This window comes from Phytophthora ramorum, assembly GCF_020800215.1.
Source record: "Phytophthora ramorum isolate Pr-102 chromosome Unknown Phyram_PR-102_s0001, whole genome shotgun sequence".
In the NCBI taxonomy this organism is placed as follows: Eukaryota; Oomycota; class Peronosporomycetes; order Peronosporales; family Peronosporaceae; genus Phytophthora; species Phytophthora ramorum.
The window spans coordinates 5108893-5127473 of record NW_027150647.1 but is presented as its reverse complement, the minus strand read 5'-3'; the positions used below and the strand labels follow the sequence as shown (position 1 = coordinate 5127473).

At 54.5% G+C, this 18581-nt stretch overlaps 7 protein-coding genes across 7 annotated transcripts; 3 read left to right on the top strand and 4 right to left on the bottom strand.

Annotated features, from left to right (window-relative positions):
* Nucleotides 1–123: 123 nt before the first annotated feature.
* On the bottom strand, nt 124–1800 carry KRP23_1311 (uncharacterized protein; the record flags this gene model as incomplete). The annotated part of the gene is made up of 1 exon (XM_067883675.1): nt 124–1800. The coding sequence occupies one exon, from the start codon at nt 1798–1800 to the stop codon at nt 124–126; it is 1677 nt and encodes a 558-aa protein (XP_067751883.1).
* A 163-nt stretch (nt 1801–1963) lies between these two features.
* Nucleotides 1964–3010, bottom strand: KRP23_1310 (Thioredoxin domain-containing protein 17; the record flags this gene model as incomplete). Its single annotated transcript, XM_067883664.1, has 1 exon — nt 1964–3010. The coding sequence occupies one exon, from the start codon at nt 3008–3010 to the stop codon at nt 1964–1966; it is 1047 nt and encodes a 348-aa protein (XP_067751882.1).
* A 185-nt stretch (nt 3011–3195) lies between these two features.
* KRP23_1309 (Phosphatidylcholine transfer protein) lies at nt 3196–7088 on the bottom strand (the record flags this gene model as incomplete). The annotated part of the gene is made up of 2 exons (XM_067883653.1): nt 3196–6896; nt 6968–7088. 2 exons carry the CDS (start codon nt 7086–7088, stop codon nt 3196–3198), a joined length of 3822 nt encoding a protein of 1273 aa, XP_067751881.1.
* A 1110-nt stretch (nt 7089–8198) lies between these two features.
* Nucleotides 8199–9887, top strand: KRP23_1308 (putative 1-phosphatidylinositol 3-phosphate 5-kinase; the record flags this gene model as incomplete). The annotated part of the gene is made up of 1 exon (XM_067883642.1): nt 8199–9887. The coding sequence occupies one exon, from the start codon at nt 8199–8201 to the stop codon at nt 9885–9887; it is 1689 nt and encodes a 562-aa protein (XP_067751880.1).
* A 774-nt stretch (nt 9888–10661) lies between these two features.
* On the top strand, nt 10662–12221 carry KRP23_1307 (1-phosphatidylinositol 3-phosphate 5-kinase fab1; the record flags this gene model as incomplete). The annotated part of the gene is made up of 1 exon (XM_067883631.1): nt 10662–12221. The coding sequence occupies one exon, from the start codon at nt 10662–10664 to the stop codon at nt 12219–12221; it is 1560 nt and encodes a 519-aa protein (XP_067751879.1).
* Nucleotides 12222–12687: 466 nt separating this feature from the next.
* Nucleotides 12688–15711, top strand: KRP23_1306 (Voltage-dependent calcium channel type D subunit alpha-1; the record flags this gene model as incomplete). The annotated part of the gene is made up of 2 exons (XM_067883620.1): nt 12688–13572; nt 13645–15711. The coding sequence occupies 2 exons, from the start codon at nt 12688–12690 to the stop codon at nt 15709–15711; spliced, it is 2952 nt and encodes a 983-aa protein (XP_067751878.1).
* A 99-nt stretch (nt 15712–15810) lies between these two features.
* KRP23_1305 (Arf-GAP with coiled-coil, ANK repeat and PH domain-containing protein 1) lies at nt 15811–18414 on the bottom strand (the record flags this gene model as incomplete). Its single annotated transcript, XM_067883609.1, has 1 exon — nt 15811–18414. One exon carries the CDS (start codon nt 18412–18414, stop codon nt 15811–15813), a length of 2604 nt encoding a protein of 867 aa, XP_067751877.1.
* Between the last annotated feature and the right edge of the window lie 167 nt (nt 18415–18581).

Below are 18581 nucleotides of genomic sequence, written 5' to 3'. Positions count from 1 at the left end.
TGACGAGCAAGTGTTCGGTTCGCCTGCCACGTACCGCACAATCGGCATCTGCTTTGATTTGCGCCTTTACAATTTCTAAGTATCTGGTCCACCAGAGTCTCCGCTAACGTTACAACATGTCGCTCACCTAGAGTCTTCGAAGACGCGCTGCAATGCTTCAAGCATGTAGAATTTTTGCTTGACTCGCTGGTATGTAAGTGGTTGACCAGGCGGACCTGGGTATACGCGGTAGAACCATGGCACGCCCTTCATCGCAAGCTGCGGGTCCTTCTTGAACTCGTTCTCTGGATCCCGCCACTCGCTGTACTTGTCGTAGGTCTCCACGAGGACGAGCTTGGCATCGGGCGGCGCGTAAGCGTAGAATGCGTACTCCACCGGCATCTCGGACTGTCGACACCACGGACACCAAAGGCGGTTGTTGCGCTGGAACCGGCCTGACACCATCATCATGAAGAGCGGGAACGGCGTTCCGTTCTTAGCGTAAGCTTCCATGTACGTTCGATACTGCGGGTATCCCCTCAGCGTCACGATTTCCTTGGTGTCCACTTCTGGCTTCGCCAGTAGCTGGTCCTGTTCGTCGGCGTTGCGGAAGAGATAGCGCAGCAGCGGCTCGAACAAGACTGACTTGTCCACTAGTACACCCCACGTCGAGCGCAGTGATCCGGGCGCACCGCCATCCCATCGCATTATGGTAGGAATGGCCTTGAGACGAAGATCATTGTCGTCAGTGAAAGCGTTCCCATGTTTCCAGTCTTCGAGTGGTCCCGCGTGAATCGTCACGAGGCGATTCGTAGAAGGTGACTTGGCAAACGTAGCGTACACCTTCTCGCGAGCTTCCGTGCACACGGGACTCCAGTCATCTCGACCGCCCTTGTCGTCGCTGCATGTGAAGAACAGGAAAAGCTGCTCCTGTGAACCAACAGGCTTGGTATAAAGTTGCAAGTATGCCATGGTGGCGTTGAACCCGAAAAGTGTGTGGTGTCGCTTCTCAAACGGGATGGAGCTGTTCGACTGCTGCAGCGTCTCCAAGACGAGTCGTGACTTGTCAAAGCGTCTCGATGTCGACGCAATCGGCTTCTCTTGTGTTGCAGCACCTGTATCAGTTGTAACAATCGCACCAGGTACTTGTGGCCTTTGCGGCTTCATGCCTTCTCCGGCCACGGGTAGCTTGTCCACATCAGTCCACAAGTGACCGCTGTTGTTCTTCATCGACGCTGTCTCCGGTTTAGGTCCCGTGTTTTCTGTAGCAATCGGCAAGTCATCGAGCGCCGTCCACCTGTGGTCCGTCATCGGTGTTTCCTTCTCAACCTCCGCCGTGGCCCCAACCATCGGGATTTCTCCAGCATCTTCCAGCGGGACTTTGTCATCGTACGCCACTGTGTCTTCCTCCTCGGCCGTACGGAGTCGCGGCCCCGTCGTCGCTGCTGTGTGTGCGTTGTGCACCTCCTCCTCGCCCACGGCCTCCTGTTCTCCTCCCCCTTTCACCAGTTGCTCGCGTCCGTCCTCCGCCGCTTCCTCCGCCTGCTCTTCCGCCTCCTCCTGCGCGTTCTCCGCTCTCAACGCGCCCATATCCCTCAGCGCAGCCATCGCCTCGCGCATGGCGGTGCCATCCCCGACCACTTGACCGGATTTCTGCTCCTGTTCCTGCTCTTGGAACGCGTGCGCCCACATGGTGGTGCGCACCATGAAGACACAGTAGATGACTACAAAGGTCGCTGCCGCCACAAGCCACACGTTGCGTCGCAGCCAAAGGCTCACGCCGCCATGTGAGCCCCGCCGAGTATTGCTGCTCGAAGCCATTTGTGCAATTGACGCGTATTTCTAAACGATTGTGATATATTTCTAACAGCAATAAGACCTTGCAACTTGCTCCGACACGCTTCAACAATCTCTTTAGTATGGGCATTAATCGATGTTTGACCGCTGCAGTACCAATGACTCGGGGTCACTTGCCCGCTGGAATCTACGTGGGCCGTGCCGTGCGCGGCTTGTTCTTGAAGAAAGTCTGCAGCTTGCCGAGCTCCGGGTAGTCCGGCATGAACTGGTGCACGTTGATCTTGTTGGCGGCCAGGTCCTTCTTAACGAAGCCCAGGAACGGCACGCCCCGCACGGGGGCCACCTTCTCCTGAAACTCGGGCTGCTTGAACGGGTTCTTCTTCTTCTTCCACTTCTTGTACGTGTCGGCGACCATGACGCGCACCATGACGGCGTTGTCGGGCGCCGTGTAGTTGTAGTAGTGCATCGCGGCCACGTCCGCGCGGTCGCAGTACGGACACCACAGACGTCCATTGAACTCGTGGTAACCAGACACGAAGAAGAGGAAGAGCGGAAACGAGTTGTCGTACGTGCCCAAGTAACTCATCACCTCTTCGGGCGAGTACATGGTCAGCACCTTGTTCTTGTTGGGATCTCCCGCCAGGGGCTTGTTGACGCGGAACACAAAGTCCAGCAAGGCCGTGTCCGTGCAGAAGGACTCGGTGAGCATCGTGGACGAGTTGCCGCCGCCCTCGTACCGCATGAGCGAGGGGATGTGGTCCAGATAGAAGAGCTGGTTCTGTCTAAAGTCGTTCATGTAGTCGGCCCAATAAGACTCGGGTCCCACACGGATCTCCACGAGTCTCGAGCCTCGCGGGGCACGGTTGAAGGCGTCCATGACGGGCTTCTTGGCGCGCTCGCAGTCCGGGCACCAGTACTTGCCGTCCGCGTCGACGTCGCTCATGACGAGGATGTAGAGGGGACCCTGCGCCTCCACGTCGTATTCGCTCACAAACTTGTGGCCGGCCTCGAAGCCCTGCAGATGCAGCACCGAGTGGCCCAGCACGCGGTTGCGCACGAGGCCACCGCCTTCCGAGTCCTCCGAGTCACCTGATGAGCGCAGCGACACGCTCACACTCACGAACTGGTACATGTAGGCCACGGAGAAGAGCACGGTCGTGGCCAGCGCCATCTGCATGAAGCGCATGGGGCTGAGCTTCCAGCCCGAAGCGGGCGCCGACTCGCCCTTGGCCATCTTGTTGACAATGTATAAGCACCGCACTTCTGGCACTAATAGTCCGCTAAGTGTAGTGTGGATCGTCGTGTGGTAGAAGTACTCGTTTAAGTACGCTACAAATTGTTCGTTTAAGTGCGATATAGTTGAAGTTGAAGTTGTTGCTGTACGAAGTTCGTTCGGCGTTGATTTTCAAGATGGACAAGTTAGATGTTGACTGCTATTTGCACGCCGACGATGGCGCTGGCGTAGAGAAAGCAGAAGGCCAGCAGCGCAAACTGCTCGGACTCGCGCACTTCCGATGGTGAACGAGAAAAGCAGATCACGGTGGCGGCCGAGCCGTGCATCAGAGCACTGAGATAGCACTGCACCCAGCGGGCCCAGACGCGCAGTGCGTAGGAGCTCAGTACGTCGCAGATGGCGGCCAGCACGACACACTGCCGCCGCAGCGGCTCCAGGTCGTTGCGCGCTCTTTTCCACTGCCGCGTAGCTCGAGGGAACGCGCCGGGCACAGCGAGCCACGTGCAGGTGCAGGTGAAGACGAACTTGAGCAAGCACGCGTACAGCAGAGGTAGCCCCGCAGACGTCTTGGCGAAGATAAATAGCAGTAGGTACGGCCAAATGGTGAAGTCGTGCAGGTAGTCGCTCCAGTAGTACTTGCTAGAAGAGGTGGGAGGGATCTCGACAGAGTTGGCGGCGTTGTTGATGGATGCAGCGCTCACGGCGTGACGCTGGAACGCGGCGATCCGAGTCGAGCTTCGTCGTTTTGCCAGGCGCGGACTGCCAGTTCTTGTGTTTTTACTTCCGCTTGAGCGAGGAGCATCAGCATCCGTCGTCCATTCACCTGAAGTGTCCGTCGTCAAAGAGAGGGGTTCTGGCAGATCGCCGTTGCGTTGGTCGACGAAGTACTTGTCGACGATGGGCCTCAGCCACGTGTAGAAGCCGCTTGGGTCATTGTTAATGCGACGAAGATGCTCGTTTGCGGCGCTCGCGGACGGCTTGTTGAGATCGTGCTCAATCTTCTCGGCCTCCTTTCGGATAAGGTACAGCAGAATGCCAGCCATCTTCTTGATACCGAAATTCAGCATAGGCTTTGGAATCGCACACTTCGGATCGATGTTGGCCACGATACACGCGCGAGCTTGCATTCGTGTGAGAGGCTCGATTAGTGCGCGGAACCCTTTAATCTCCATACGCCCGGCGCTCCATCCTTGCAACGTAGGAACCGGGACAGAGCTTGCCACCGACGATACGTCCACGGATCCTCCAAGCAGCAAAAGACAGCGGTTTTCATAGACAGCATTGATACCGAACGCCCGAATGATGGCGTCGCGCTGCAGAAACGGAGACGAGATAGCCAAATATGCCGCTAGCTCCACATGGCCCATACTTTGCAGCAGCAGCGATTGTGCACAAAACGGAGTCCACACGCTGTACAGATCCACCTCGCGGATGACAGATATGGTGTTAAATATGTCCACACCGTCAACGAGACCTTCCAACTTGATCCATACCGAGCCGTCCTCGTCGGGTTTCCAGGAGGTGGTCACACCCAGCATTGTCTGCCCGAACTGCCATTCATCGTCGCCCTCTTTATCACTGAATTCCTTTAGAGCCTTTACACCTTGGTCTCGCCGCTCTTTGATGTGCTCAAGCAACTCGAGCTCATCGTGCATCGCCCGCAATACCCTTGTCTTAGCGGCTGCAATGATCTTGTTGGCGCTGCCAGTATCGGACAAGAAAGCCTCGAGGCGATCAATCAGGAGGGCAGCAGAGAAAATGCGCTCCGTCGCCTTCAGAAGCTGCACCTGTTGCCACACCCAGTCCATGTTTTCCGCTGTGACTACGACCGAGGAATAATCTTTCAAGCCACAGGCGTCCGCATTCGCATCAGTAGCTTGTGCTGCTTCATGGTCAGAACTTTCAGTTCTACGTCGAGACGATAGACCCCTCCCGCTTCCCCACTCTCGCGACGAACTTGAGCTCATACTGGCTGTGATGCTTGCGTCGGACACTCTGCGCTTCCTCCTGAACACGCCCGACAGCCGCCTGGAGATTTTGTGTCGGCCTTTTAAAGAGCGCCGCTTGTTCCCGCCGACAACTGCCATAGCCGCTTTGAATGTCACCACACAAGCATCGCCACTGCGACGCAGCAAGTGGGCAATTTCAGCAAAAGGCACATCTAACACGTACGAATCATTAATCTCGTAGACTAAGTACCCCGCGGGTACGAGCACCCGTTCTGGGCCTGGCTGCGGCAAGGACGCAGAAGGATGTAGAGTGGGTGCTGTGTGTTCCGAGGACGGAGATACCAAAAGTGTTGGACTGCTGCTACAAGCAGTCAACTTTGCTTTGGAAGGAGCAGGTGTGGCAGTAGGTGCAACAAAGTCGCACTTGAGAACAGCGCTCACCGCCGCGTCTTCATCCAGTGGGCGTAACGCGCATAGCAAATCATTCTCGTCTCGAGACACGAGGCATCTCAACACATTGTGGGGCTCCTTGAAGCGCCGATATTGAAGAGACGACTCCCGGTCTGGGTGAGTAAACCCCAGCGTGAGTGACCGTGGCGCTTGCTGGATCTCACCGAGGATGTCTGTAAAATTGAAGTCGCTCACTGACACGCCATTCACGGAAGTCACGAGAAATCCTGGTTCGATGTGCTCGCGGCATCCCGCTGCTTCACTTTCTTTCTCGCAGAAAGCTACGAGCACCTTGTTCGAAAAGAGGTCAGTCTCCAAGTGCAGACCGATTTTCTGCTTATGAAACGTGACGGCAAAGTCATCATCCAAGACTGTGGATAGACCATCTACGCTTCGCGAGGCGGTTCGAGCGGATGCCACGGAACTGGCACGAGAAAACTCAGACACCGAGGATGGTCCATTGGGTCGCAACGTCGAGTTGAAGCTGTTGGAGGACGGCAAGTGGTTGAGGTGAGAGCCTAGGCCGTTGCTTTCAGCATCTGTCGAAAGCGACCTGTATATGGAGGACGGCCGGATATCTCGAGTGGTAGGTGGCTCACTGCGAGGAGCTTCGTCCGCATCCCAATCGTCGCTCATGCTGCTATGCTCGTCCGTTTCCCGGCGCACAAGCCCAGGCTTCCTCTTTGGCCGTTTGCTTCGGAAAAACAAGCTGCTTCTCGGGCGCGGGCTCGTTCTCGTAGGCTTTCGCTCCTCAGTCACAGAAGCACCGATCGCACTCTTACTCCCAACGGAGCTTACGCTGCCCGTCACTGAAGCAGCAGCCGTGACAGCACTTCGATGACGCACAACTTGGGATGGTATGCTCTGCACGCCATTGTCGTCCAACGTTTTGATGTAGTCGGCGTATCCTGAGCAAGCCTTACGCAGCTCCGTCATGAACGAAGGCATCATCGTATGTAGCAGCATGTTCACCACATAGTTTGGAATGCTGAAGTTGGTGTCGTCCTCGTACTCAAGGTGGAAGTCGCAGGCGTTGTTCGAGCTCGAAACGCCGCGAATGCACAATCGCAGTGAGCAGGTCTCCACCCTCACACGGACGTCATTGGACGGCGCATTGGCGTGGTGCGCGGCCTGGCACAGCACGACGAAAGCCGTTTGGTCCGGGTAGAACTTGACTCGGCGTCGATACACGTAGTCCCGGTTGGCCAGCGGCCACGGCAGGTTCAATGCGAAGTACAGGACGTCGCTCACGTGCTGGTGCTCCACCACGTGCACCTGATGCACGTTTTTGTCCCAGGACTTGCGATATCGAGCATCCATGAGCGCGTCGAACAGTGTATCGGCCGAGAACGGCAGCCAACCTTTGGCGTAGTACACGGGCAGGCTCGAGTCCTTTAGGGTCGGGCGGAAGATCTCCACGTCCTTCTCGACGTAAATGGGCTCCACCAGGTTGGCCCACACGGCGTTCTCGCCCATAATTACGGCGTCTAGAGAACAGAAATTAATTAGCTTTTGTCGCGAAAGATTAAATGCATTTTGCTAGTCGAGACGCTCGTACCGTCGAGCTCGGCGTCGCTGAACTCGGGGTCGGAGCTGCGGTGCATGAGCGACGGGCGTTTGCCCAGCGCCGCCACGCGCGGACCGGAGTGCGCGGGCTTAGGAGCCTCGAACGAGCTCATGGCGAGCGGCTTTGGGTGTGCCAGCGCCCCAAGAGATCGCCGATCGCCTATTAATAGGAAACCATCGCCACCTTGTAAATGTACAAGAACACCAATTAGTGCCACGAACATCAATGTCATGTGCGGAACATAATGAAAACTTCAACAATAGAGATTCGAAGACAGGCAAGTTGCTCAGGGGAACAATACCTATCCAGTAGTGATGCCCGATCGCGTTCCAGTCTAAGCACATCCGCTTTCACATCGCGAACCCTCTCAAGAAAAAGGAAGCATGGGTTGCAATGGAGCTAGCTATAATATGCTTTGCCAGCGGGTTCAAGGGCGAGGACTCATCGCACAAAAGAATATGGGCAGTGGATATGTCGGCACCACGCCGTACATCTTGGCACCCGATCGCTTTTACGGAGGCTTGAATGTCGAAGGTCGAACGGACAACAATGAATTCCAAGAGCTTCAAAGGACGCAATCCAAGCACCAATAGCAAAGCGTGGTGCTCCGCTGTGAAAAGAATCGAGTAGGAGCGATAGAGTTCAGACTCGGCTACTTGTGTTCGGCTGTGCACTCTTCCACAAGATGAAGGCCTCAAGTCCGGAAAATGGAGATTTCGTGTCAGCGATACCCGCTACGTTGTGGTGACGCCAACGCATCAACGACGCCGAGGAACACGCGAGAAGTTGTGACTCAACACGCCGCAGTCTGCGCCAAATCGAGATGGCCCATGGGAAAACGACTGTGATGGTGTCGAGCGCTTGAAGTGGAGGATTTTACATGAATCTGCGATCAATCTAAAGTCCCCTCTCCGACATATATCGTGGTTCGGTCAAGGGTTCATTGTGGCTGCGTCCAAACTGCTGGCAGTGTCGGGTCGACACCGCGGGCACGTCAACATGGGTAATCCGGCACCCTGAGCAGCGCCACTCATCCTGCCATGTGTCTTGTAGATAGCCTCCGGCCAAGTCTCGTTTGAGGCGACATGCCGTTGTCGCAGGCCCAACAACACACACGCTTATTAGCGCTCTCCACTCGGCCATGAATGAGACCGTGCTACCACATTGTTGTCTCATTTCCTAACTTTCGAGCTCGGTGCAGCAAGTGACAAAGCCCTTCGTCATGGTGACCACCACCTCGGCGGCGTTCGTGCCGGTGTCGCTCTCTCAGTCCCAAGCAACAAGACTCGAGATGAGGATGAAGCAGCAGGTGCAGGACGCCCTGCTCGCCCGCACTGCCCAAGTCACGAACGATGACAAGCTGGACTCGGACTGGCGCCTCGTGGGTTCTCTTGGCCAGCTCAAGACGTTCAAGACTCATGGCGCAGACTCCTTCAGCTCGACCTCGTCGTGGGCTACAACACTGGAGAGGAGCACGCGGGCAACAGCCTGCAACGTGAACGACCGTATTAGTGCTGGACCATACATCTGGTCAATGCGTAGCAGAAGCAGCGCTCGTAGCCACCACGGACGGCTTTCGCCTACCTACCGACGTACCGTTGGAGCTACGGTAGGACGCCGCGACCCACTCGACCCCCGCCCACCGCTCCAGTCCTACCGCACCTTTGGTCGTCTTCAAGGCAACTACCGTGATATCGTGGACGCACACTACGCGTCTAACTCGGTTGACTTCGTCCAGCAGCGAAAGTTACTATCGCCGGTGGTGATCAATGGAGCAGTACTACACACGATCCGCGCGACCAAAGACAGCTACTTGGGCATCAAGTGGCTTGCAGAAAACTCGTTTGCAGGCAAGCGCGATACGTGCTTCGTCGAGATGGTGGGCTATACCATTAACACGGATGGGAAGGAGGTCGGTTATGTTGCCATGGCCTCGGTTGATATGCCCGAATGCCCAGAGCTCACGAGCTCGATGAAACTTACACGTGTGCGGATGAAGCGCACGATGCTAGTCATTCCGTCTGCGGACACGCCTAGGGCAACATCGGAGATTTTCATCATGGGGACCAGTGAGGTGAACGAGTCGTCAATCATCGCGCACGCTCAGCACCGACTCAGCATGGCTGTTCTCAACGACATTTCACTCGTGATCGACTCGCAGAACATTTCAAAGCAAACGCTGGCCCTCCAAAAGAATTGGGTCCCTGACGAGAGTCGTCCTTCGTGCAGCATTTGCAGTCGCAACTTTCACTTCATGTACCGGCGGCGGCACCACTGCCGACTTTGCGGCGATGTTGTCTGCAAGACCTGCTACGTTACCCGCGCCGTGCCTGGCGTGGACATGGATGATGGATACAGCTGTAAGCCTACCGATGAACCGGTGATCTGCCAGACAAAGTTCTGTGTGCGCTGTGTCATGAGCCTCCGTGACGTGGACAAACGGTTGGGCACGTACGCTCAGCAAATATCCAGGATGCTCTCACTTGATGTGGACAGCTTGAATTCGTCAAAGGCGAATGTCGAGCACGAGTCGCCAACGTCAAACCTTCGCGGTTCCTCTATCACGTACTTTAAGCGCGGCTCCAAGAAGAAGCGCACCTTGGATCTGGATCAACTCTATAAGATCCCGAAGCCAAATCACTCCAGCAATGAGACCGATAACGAGACAGAGGACACCAACAATCGAGCCACCGTCGCTGGGTCTTTGGTTTCGTATGGCTGTGGAGTCTCCAAGTATTTGCGACTCTCGTTATCAGTGGACCCGTCGCATTCAGACTCGTACAGCAAACTTCGGGGGCTATCACAACTGAGTCGCCACAGCTCAACTGCTAGCCTCGGTAGCGTGTCCGACATGTTTGAGGAGAAGGTGATTATCAACATGGACAAGTTCTGCCGGATTGTCGCGATTTGACGGATTGTTCAGGCAAACTGCGGGTAACCAAAGGAAGGTACCAAACGCAGCTTTATGAACCGAGGGCACGGATTGCTTACAGCCCCTGTGAAAGAAGCAGAGTAGGGCTGATGGTAGTTTAGTAGTTGAAGGAGATGTGGGCGGATGCAAGCCCCGTGAAGCTATAATAATGCAACCCTTCAATTCCTCAAATGCACTTCACGGTATGATGAACGTAAGCGTACGGATGCTGCAACCAAGTTCTGCAGAGTCGAGTGCTGGAGCTGCACCTCCAAAATCTATGATTTGCTAGGTGATCCAGTGAACATTAGCTGGCTCAGCCTATGTAGACTAAGCTTACACAAAGCCTAGGGTCTCTTGAGCCTGCAGTGGCAAGTTACATCAAATAGATGGCTCAAAAACTGCAGTGGCATGTTACACTTTCATTCAACCACGGCAAAGTATCGGAAACCATTATTTCGTGGCTTGAATCGCCTCCGTGTGCCTTTGCACAAAGAAGAGGTATCCGGTGGTCATCATTCAAACTGCTGTGCCAAATACTTCAACGTGATGTTTACCTAGTTTGTCACAAAGCATGTTGCTCTACCGTATTATTAGCGGCCACGCATTTTCTACCATGTGTACTGATCCCCTCTGGATGCAAAGCCCACTTGCCCTCATTTTCTGGACCACCTGCTTCTGACGCAGACAAATGAGCACGAGCACACCCCCTGTTAATACGATTGGGGTCGTGAAGGGTAGCCATTGTCAAACGTCGACTTCAGTGCAAGTATCATGCCAATTTCCAGTTCGAAGGCGTTTTCTGCGGTGTCGCTGTCGTCACACCAGGCGCAGAAACTCGAGAACATGATGAAGCAGCAGGTGCAAGATGCTATTCTGGCCCGCTCCGTCCAAACAGCCAAAGACGACAACCTAGATTCGGAGTGGCGCTTTGTCGGATCACTCGGCCACCTGAAGACCTTCAAGCGCCGTGGAGCCGACCCGTTCAGCTCAACTTCGTCATGGGCGACCACTCTAGAAAAGACCACACGAGCAACGGCGTGCAACTTGAACGAGCGCAGATCCACAGCCGCAAGTCGACGGAGTACGAGGACTCGCCGAGCCAAACAACCTGCGTTGCGCCAAACGGTTGGCGCCATTTGTGGCCACAGGGGGCCACAGAATCCCCCACTGGAATCCTTCCGCTGTTTCGGCCACGTCCAGGGCAACTACCGCGACATTGTAGGTCTGCACCATGCAGTCAACTCGGCCGACTTTGCCCAACAGCAGAAATTGCTGTCTCCATCGATCGTTGATGGTGTCGTACTTCGCACAATCCGTGCAACCAAGGACAGCTACTTGGGCATCAAATGGCTGGTCGAGGACACTTTCTCCGGCAAGCGCGATGTTTGCTTCGTCGAGATGGTGGGCTACACCACCGACAACCAAGGCCACGAGGTTGGATTCGTGGCTTTCGCTTCGGTGGATGTGCCAGAGTGTCCTGAGCTGTCGGGGTCTAACAAACTGAAACGTGTGCGAATGAAGCGCACGATGCTAGTCGTTCCAACACCAGGCGCTCTCAAGGCGACCTCGGAGCTTTTCGTTATGGGAGCTAGTGAGGCAAACCAGTCGGCAATCTTTGCGCACGCTCAGCACCGGCTCAACATGGCCGTACTCAACGACATTTCACTCGTGATCGACTCTCAGAACCTCGTAAAACAGACGCCGATTCTCCGCGAGAACTGGGTACCTGATGAGCGTAGTCCGTCCTGCACCATTTGCAGTCGCAAGTTTCATTTCGTGGCACGGCGACGACACCACTGCCGGATGTGTGGCGACGTGATCTGCAAGACCTGCTACGTTAATCGTTCCGTGCCCTGTGGAAGTAGTCGTGCTGACAGAACTGCAGAGGCTACAGCAATTTGCCAGACAAAGTTCTGTCTCCGCTGCGTGATGGGGTTGCGCAGTATCGACAAGCGATTTGCCAATTTCTCACCGCAAGTCTCGAAGATGCTGTCACCGAACGTCGGCACCAATAGCATGTCTTCGTCGGCAGGGACGTTCGAAGAGTTCCTCGAGCACGACTCGAATCCGCGTGCCTTCTTCGCGTTCTACAAGAGTACGGACTCGATTTCGCTTCCTAACCACAAGGACGGGGATGGCTCCTATTCGTACGGCTCAAGCAAGTATTTGCGGTCGACTTTGTCAACTGATTCGCTGCACTCGAATTCGTTCTGCCGGCTCCGAGGGCTTTCGCGCCGTATCCCGGTTGCGAGTGATAAGACCGAACCCGAACTTTTCGAGGAAAAGATGATTGTCGGCAACGACAGGGTCACCCGAATCGTTGCGATCTAACTGGTGGGGGCCAACTTCGATCAGCTTGCTAGCATGAAGCAGAGAATACGTAGTTCAACGAGTAATTCTCACCTGGTCGGATGCGTTTGAAAGTCAAGATAGCATACATTCGAGTACGATCATTTGTATCCCTTGTTGCAAATGTATTTCTCTCGATCGGCCGGCTCATAAGCATCCAAACAGCAAAACGGTCGTCCAGCACCATATATTTAAACTTCATTCTTCAGAGCTCAATTTAGAGCTGGCCTGCGCTTCCCAGTTGATGCTGTGCACATACTAGCTGTCTGTCTATCAACCCGGGCGTTGCGTTGCTATCACCTCCCGGCTTGCTGAAAAAGTGCCAGACCAGGTCCGCCTTGGCGGTGAAAAGGCCGTGGTGGCTTAGAATTCGGCGCGAGAACCACTTCCAGACAAGTACACACCACATTCACCGCCACGAAAGACTCGACCACTATTCGGCATAACCATGTTCGCAGCGAGAGCTGCTGCGGGTCGGAAGGTAGCGACTGCCAAGCGCGAGGCGGAAGCAAGCGAATGGAATGTGGTGCATGACTTGGATGACGACAAGCAACTTGTAAATGGCGAAGTTCCTGTCACCGAGGTTGCTGGAAATACAACAGAACAAGCACAACCAGAGCAAACTCCAGCAAAAGCTACCCCCAGCGCTGAGTCTGATAACTCGAATGGAGAAAGTGCCGAGAATACCGAGGCGGAAGATAGTGATTTTATTCTCCAGATCCCATTGACCGGACTCACTGGGTTTAAGCTGTGCTATGTTCGCCTTGCCAACGGGGCCATCTCGACACTCAACAATGCGTGGTTCAATTCGCTCGTCATGCTGTGTATTTCATGGGCCTCGCTATCCGTGGGGTTACAGACATACCCAGCGCTTGGAGAGAGTATTATTCTCAATGACATGGACTTCGCCGTTCTTGCGGTGTTTATCCTCGAAGCACTCATCAAAATTTTGGCTGAAGGGCTGCTTCCCTGGCGATTCTTCTCAGGTAAGGAGATGCGGTGGAACTGCTTTGATTTCGCCATTATTGTTATGAGTCTGCCGATCTGGGGATCAGCGCTTGGCGGTAGCAGTATCGCTATTCTACGTATGCTGCGACTTATGCGCATCATGAAACTTGTCAAGCGCATTCCGCAGCTCTACATGATCGTCATGGGCCTTATTGGAGGGCTCAAGTCTATCGGCTATATCATGCTGTTACTCTTTCTCGTGTTTTACCTCTACGCGATTTCAGGCATGTACGCTTGGCAAGACAACGACAGCTTCCACTTCCGCAGCGTGCCGATCGCTATAGTCACTCTATTTCGCATGAGCACGCTGGAGAACTGGTCGGCTGTGAGTTTTTTACTTATCAAACCTGTCTTTTTTGCTGTTCGATTCACTCACGGTGCCTTTGTCCTTGCACAGGTTATGAACATCAACTACTTTGGATGCGATCGCTACGATGGCGGCTACTACTCGACGGATCCTGCGAGTGCGGCAAGTTTCCAATACTGCAACGTCACCAGGGTTTACGGTGCCAACGTGACGGACAGTGAGCTAACCTCGCAACGAGCGCTGAACCAGGTCATGGCGACGGTGTACTTCATCACTTTCATCCTCATTTCGGCTTTCGTCATGCTTTCGCTCTTTATCGGTGCCATCACCATGAGCATGACGCAGAGCATGGAGCACATGAAGAAAGCGCAGGAAGAAGTTGAGATGAAAAAACGAGCTGAAAAGGCCCGCAAACGAGCTCTGGAGGCTGAGCAGCGCGCTCGCGAATTGGAGCAAAAGCGTGCGGCCGGCAAACAGGAAGAAGAGAACGACCAGGACCCAAACAAGAAGGGGAAACTGTCTGCAGCTGAGCGCAAGGAGCGGCAAAAGATGCGCGAGGTGCTCATGCAGACATGGGACGACTGTGATTTAACCGACATTTTATCCCAATCGCAAGGTGATACGAAGAGCATCAAAGGCGCTTACATCAAGCTCTCCAATGTCGCGGCGAAAATTGTAGAGCACCCGAAGTTCTCGCTCTTCGTCACGGGTGTGATCATTATGGCTGGAGTCATGGTGGGTCTACAAACATCGCAGGAGGTCATTGACGTGCTTGGAGTTTTGCTTACTGCCCTCGACACCTCAATTCTTGTCGTCTTCACAGCAGAAGTGGTCCTGAAGATTCTAGCTGAAGGTCTTGAACCCTGGGGGTACTTTCGAACGGCCTGGAACGTGTTTGACTTCATCATCGTGGTCGGTAGCTTCACACGAGGAACCGGTGGCATGCTCACCATGCTGCGGCTCCTACGACTGCTACGTGTGCTCAAGCTAGTACGGGCATTCCCACAGCTCCAAGTGATTGTGTCCGCCTTGCTCAAAGGTGTGAGCTCTATCGGCTACATTGGCCTGATCTTACTGTTGTGCTTTTACGTCTTCGGCATCGTGGGCAACATGCTTTTCTCTCAAAATGACCCATTCCACTTCCAATATCTGCATTTCGCCATGCTGTCGCTCTTTCAAATGGCAACAATGGATGGATGGAGCGACGTCCTGTATATTAACTACTACGGCTGCGACCTGTACGGCTACGATCAGTATCGCGCTCTCGGCTATGAGTGCGAGAATCAACCTGGTGGCTACCTTGCCGTCCTTTACTTCTGCTCCTTCATCGTCCTGGGAGGTATGGTACTCATCACACTATTCATCGGTGTGGTCACCACAAGTATGGATGAGGCTACCCAGGAAATGGAGGCTGAGAAAGAGCTCATTCGTCGTGTCGAAGCTCTTAGAGAGCAGCATGACATCGACCCCAAGGTTGTAGCTTCGTACATGCAGGTCTTCCGAATGCTAGACCTGGATGAGAGTGGCTCTGTAGAAGAAGCTGAGCTGCGTACAGGACTGGCAGCTATCGGCAAATACCCAAGCTATGAGGAGCTCAAGGAGATGATGGACATCGTTGACGAAGATGGCAGTGGACAAATTGACATTGTCGAGTTTGTCGAATTCATGATCCACGTCCGTCAAAAGTCGAACCAGCAACAAGAGGCTAGGCTAGCTGCGAAAGCTGAGGCTGCACAGCTGGCAGCTAGTGGGGAGAGCGATTCCAGTAATGCAGAGGCACCTGTCAGTCCCAGAAGCGACGGTCGAAAAGAGGAAGTTGCTCTCCTTGATCAAAATAATGGTGGTGAGGTTCGGGTGCCTGCCACTTACCCAACTGGTAACGACATTGACACGACAAGTGCCAAGGACCCAAACCGATCATGGTCGTCACCCCAGCCTACATTGTCGCCTCGGAGCCTCGTGGTGCCCTATCTATCTGACAATGAGTCTCAGGACGCCAACGTCGACGCCAACGTGACGCATCCAAGAAAATCAAGCATCGCACTTGAGGTCGATGCACACTCCGAAGAAGACAGCGAGAGCGCTTTACTGCCCCAAGCAGCTCAGCCGCGGCCGCGTTCTGGGCGCGCAACAAGTAAAATTATTCCATCAGGATGAGGGATCTCTCCACACGTTGCATCGTTAGAGCAAAATACAAAGCATCGCAGAATCATGGCATCTCCATACGTTTAGGGTACTTGACGCCACCTCTTCTCTCTACGACTGGTATTGCTCCAGACTCATCTTTTGCATTAAAGTGAGCTTGATGTTCTCAAATCCACCTGCTTTAGCGGCATCGTAGGGCAATCGACCCCGCTTGTCGGTCAGAGTCAAGCTAGCACCGTTTAACACAAGGTAGTCGCAGCACGTTGCAGCCCCCGCCGCAGCACTTACGTGAAGTGCCGTTTCATTTTGTTCACCCGCGCGTACGTTTACATCCACTCCGTGCGCCAGGCACCACATCAGCTCTTTCAAATCTCCTTCTGAAGCCCCAGCTATAAACCGCTTGGCCAATTCCTTCTTTAATGCGCTGTCGTCATCTTCCAGGGCGTTCAGGGTCTCGTCCGGCTCGGCAAATCCATGAAAATGATACTTGGCCTTAATAAACCGAGACTTTTCTTCTCGTGGTGTGAGCGGTGTCGGTTTAATCCAGCCATCAGGCACCGTGTGCTCCCATACAGAGTTTACAGCAGCATTTCCAAGCTCGTCTCGCAGCAGCGCGAGGAGCGACATATCCCACGAGTCCAGGGTCAGTGATCGAACCTTTGATTCGTGCACGCCGAGACTTCGATGAATGCCTGAGCACTCAATACACAAGAGACACCCGATATTAATCGACACCCATTCAGCTGGCTCCTGTCCACAGTCCGCGCAGCACGGGTTTGCTTCCGTAAGCTCTTCAATGACTGACTGCTGCTCTGGATGCACCTCTTGACGATGGCTCTGCTTTTCTAATGCGCTCTCAGTGCTTCGACGCGCTGCTTCGATCCACTCGATCATATCGCGAGCACTCGCCGCCTGAAGTAAAAGTTTTGCGCGGTTCGCATCAATTACTTCAAAGCAAAAGGGCAAACTCGAACCCTCGAGCTCACGCACCCGAGCCAGCAACAGGTCACACACGAGGGTCAAACTGCTCTCAGTAGGATGCTTCCCTGCTCCATTACGTGATGTTGTTTGGAAAAGCTTGCCTGCATGGATCTGGAACCAGCGACGCTTCCAACTCCTAGCTGGGAAAAGCGAGTTGCGTACAAACAAATACCCTTGCTTAGCAACTCCACCGGGAGAAGTGGCCACGGTTTGTCGACTACTGCACGTGTCCATCGAAATGACCTCCACAGGCAAGTCAAGCGACGGGAACATTTCGCTGGACATGGCCGTCTCGACGCTTAGTCCGCTCCCAGTTGCTGGCGATTCGCTACCAATATTCCCAGAGCCATAGGCAGAACTAACAAATTCCACGTCTTGCGATAAGCGCTTGTCGAGTAGTTGTCGCTGTGAGACCCACATCTGTTCGTCTTGCTCAAGATCCTTGCGCGAAACCTGCATCATTTCTTGACGTTTGCGAAGAGTGGGCTCCACAGACTTTACGAGCTCGTGGCATGCGTGGAAGTGGCCCAGCTGTGCGTACAAAATGGAGTTAAAGCACTCCACCAAAACGAACTTCTTCATGCAGTCGATTCGGTTCATGTAGCGAACCAAATCGAAGCGAGCCAATTCGAAGCGTCGACGTGCAACCACCACGTCTCGCTCCAAAGCTCGTTGTTGTTTATCGTTTCCATTTGCTGAATCTGAATTGAGAACATTGCTGTTGCTACCTCCGGAAGCAGCCGAGGCCGGTGGCGTCCCCATATTGGAACCTTCACCAACTCCATTATAGTTTCCCATCGGCATCGCCGGACTGCCTAGACCCAGCATTCCAACCGAGTCTCCTCCCCCAGTAGGAGTCCCCGTGCCGTTCGACGGCTGCCCTGGCTGTCTAGACTTGCTCAGCAGCTTTCCCAGCAGCGTCTCGTACTCGTCTCCGAGCCTCGACACGTCTTTCCTTAGTTCTCCCGCCTCTTTCAGCAACTCCTTGTCGGAGAACTGCTGTATCGACCTGCTTAGCAGCGACTCCACGCCCAGAAGCATACTCACCCGCGAGCTTTGCACCTGAGCCAACGTGTCGTGCATTTCCCCAAAAAGCTCCGACAAGCTGCCCAACTCAGAGCAACTCGTCGAGAAGATCGCGCGCGCGTGTTTACGCTGAACCAGCTCGTCCGCGAGCGCCGTCTCTTCCTCTCCAAAGTTTCTCCCTGCAGCTGAATACTCCTTCGAGTGGGCCACGAGCTCCTTCAGCAGCGCTCGAAGGCCCGTGATGGACTCCTCGAAGCCCTCCAATTGTCTGCGGAACATGGGCGAGTCCTCCACAAAGTCCAGCACCACGTTCTTGCTGGAGCGGCTCTGCACCTTCACGGCGGCTTCCTCTGCGTCGGAGGCGGCTCGGAGCCTCGGTGACGCAGCTCCAAGGCGCGGCGTCGACTGTTTCCTGCTCTCTGGCTTGGGCTCTTCGACCCCATTGGACGCTACTGCTAATTCTCTCCTGTCGGCACTCAATTCCCTGCTACGCGGCTGTTTAGCCTCCGTTATAGGCTCGGATTGTTCGATTTGGTCCAAAATTTCGGCGGGTAGAGCGCCAAATCGCGTCCTGTACGCGTCCAGCTCCGTCTGAAGGCTCAAGATCATCAGATCCTTCTTCAGGATCACTTGCTGCAGCTCCGTCACCGCGTCGTTGGCCCCTTTGCCGCCCGCGTCGCCGCCGCGCCAGGCGTTGAACGCCTTCATGTGCTGCCTCTTCCTGCAAAACCGTTATGAAATTTTGACCCAATAAGAAGAAGATCTGACTGGACTTTTAACCAATAGGAGAAGACTGCAACGTGTTGAAGTGAAAAAGAGGTCTATAAAGTTATCTGTCGATCACGTACAGCTCGTTGGGCAATGGTTTCCTGCAG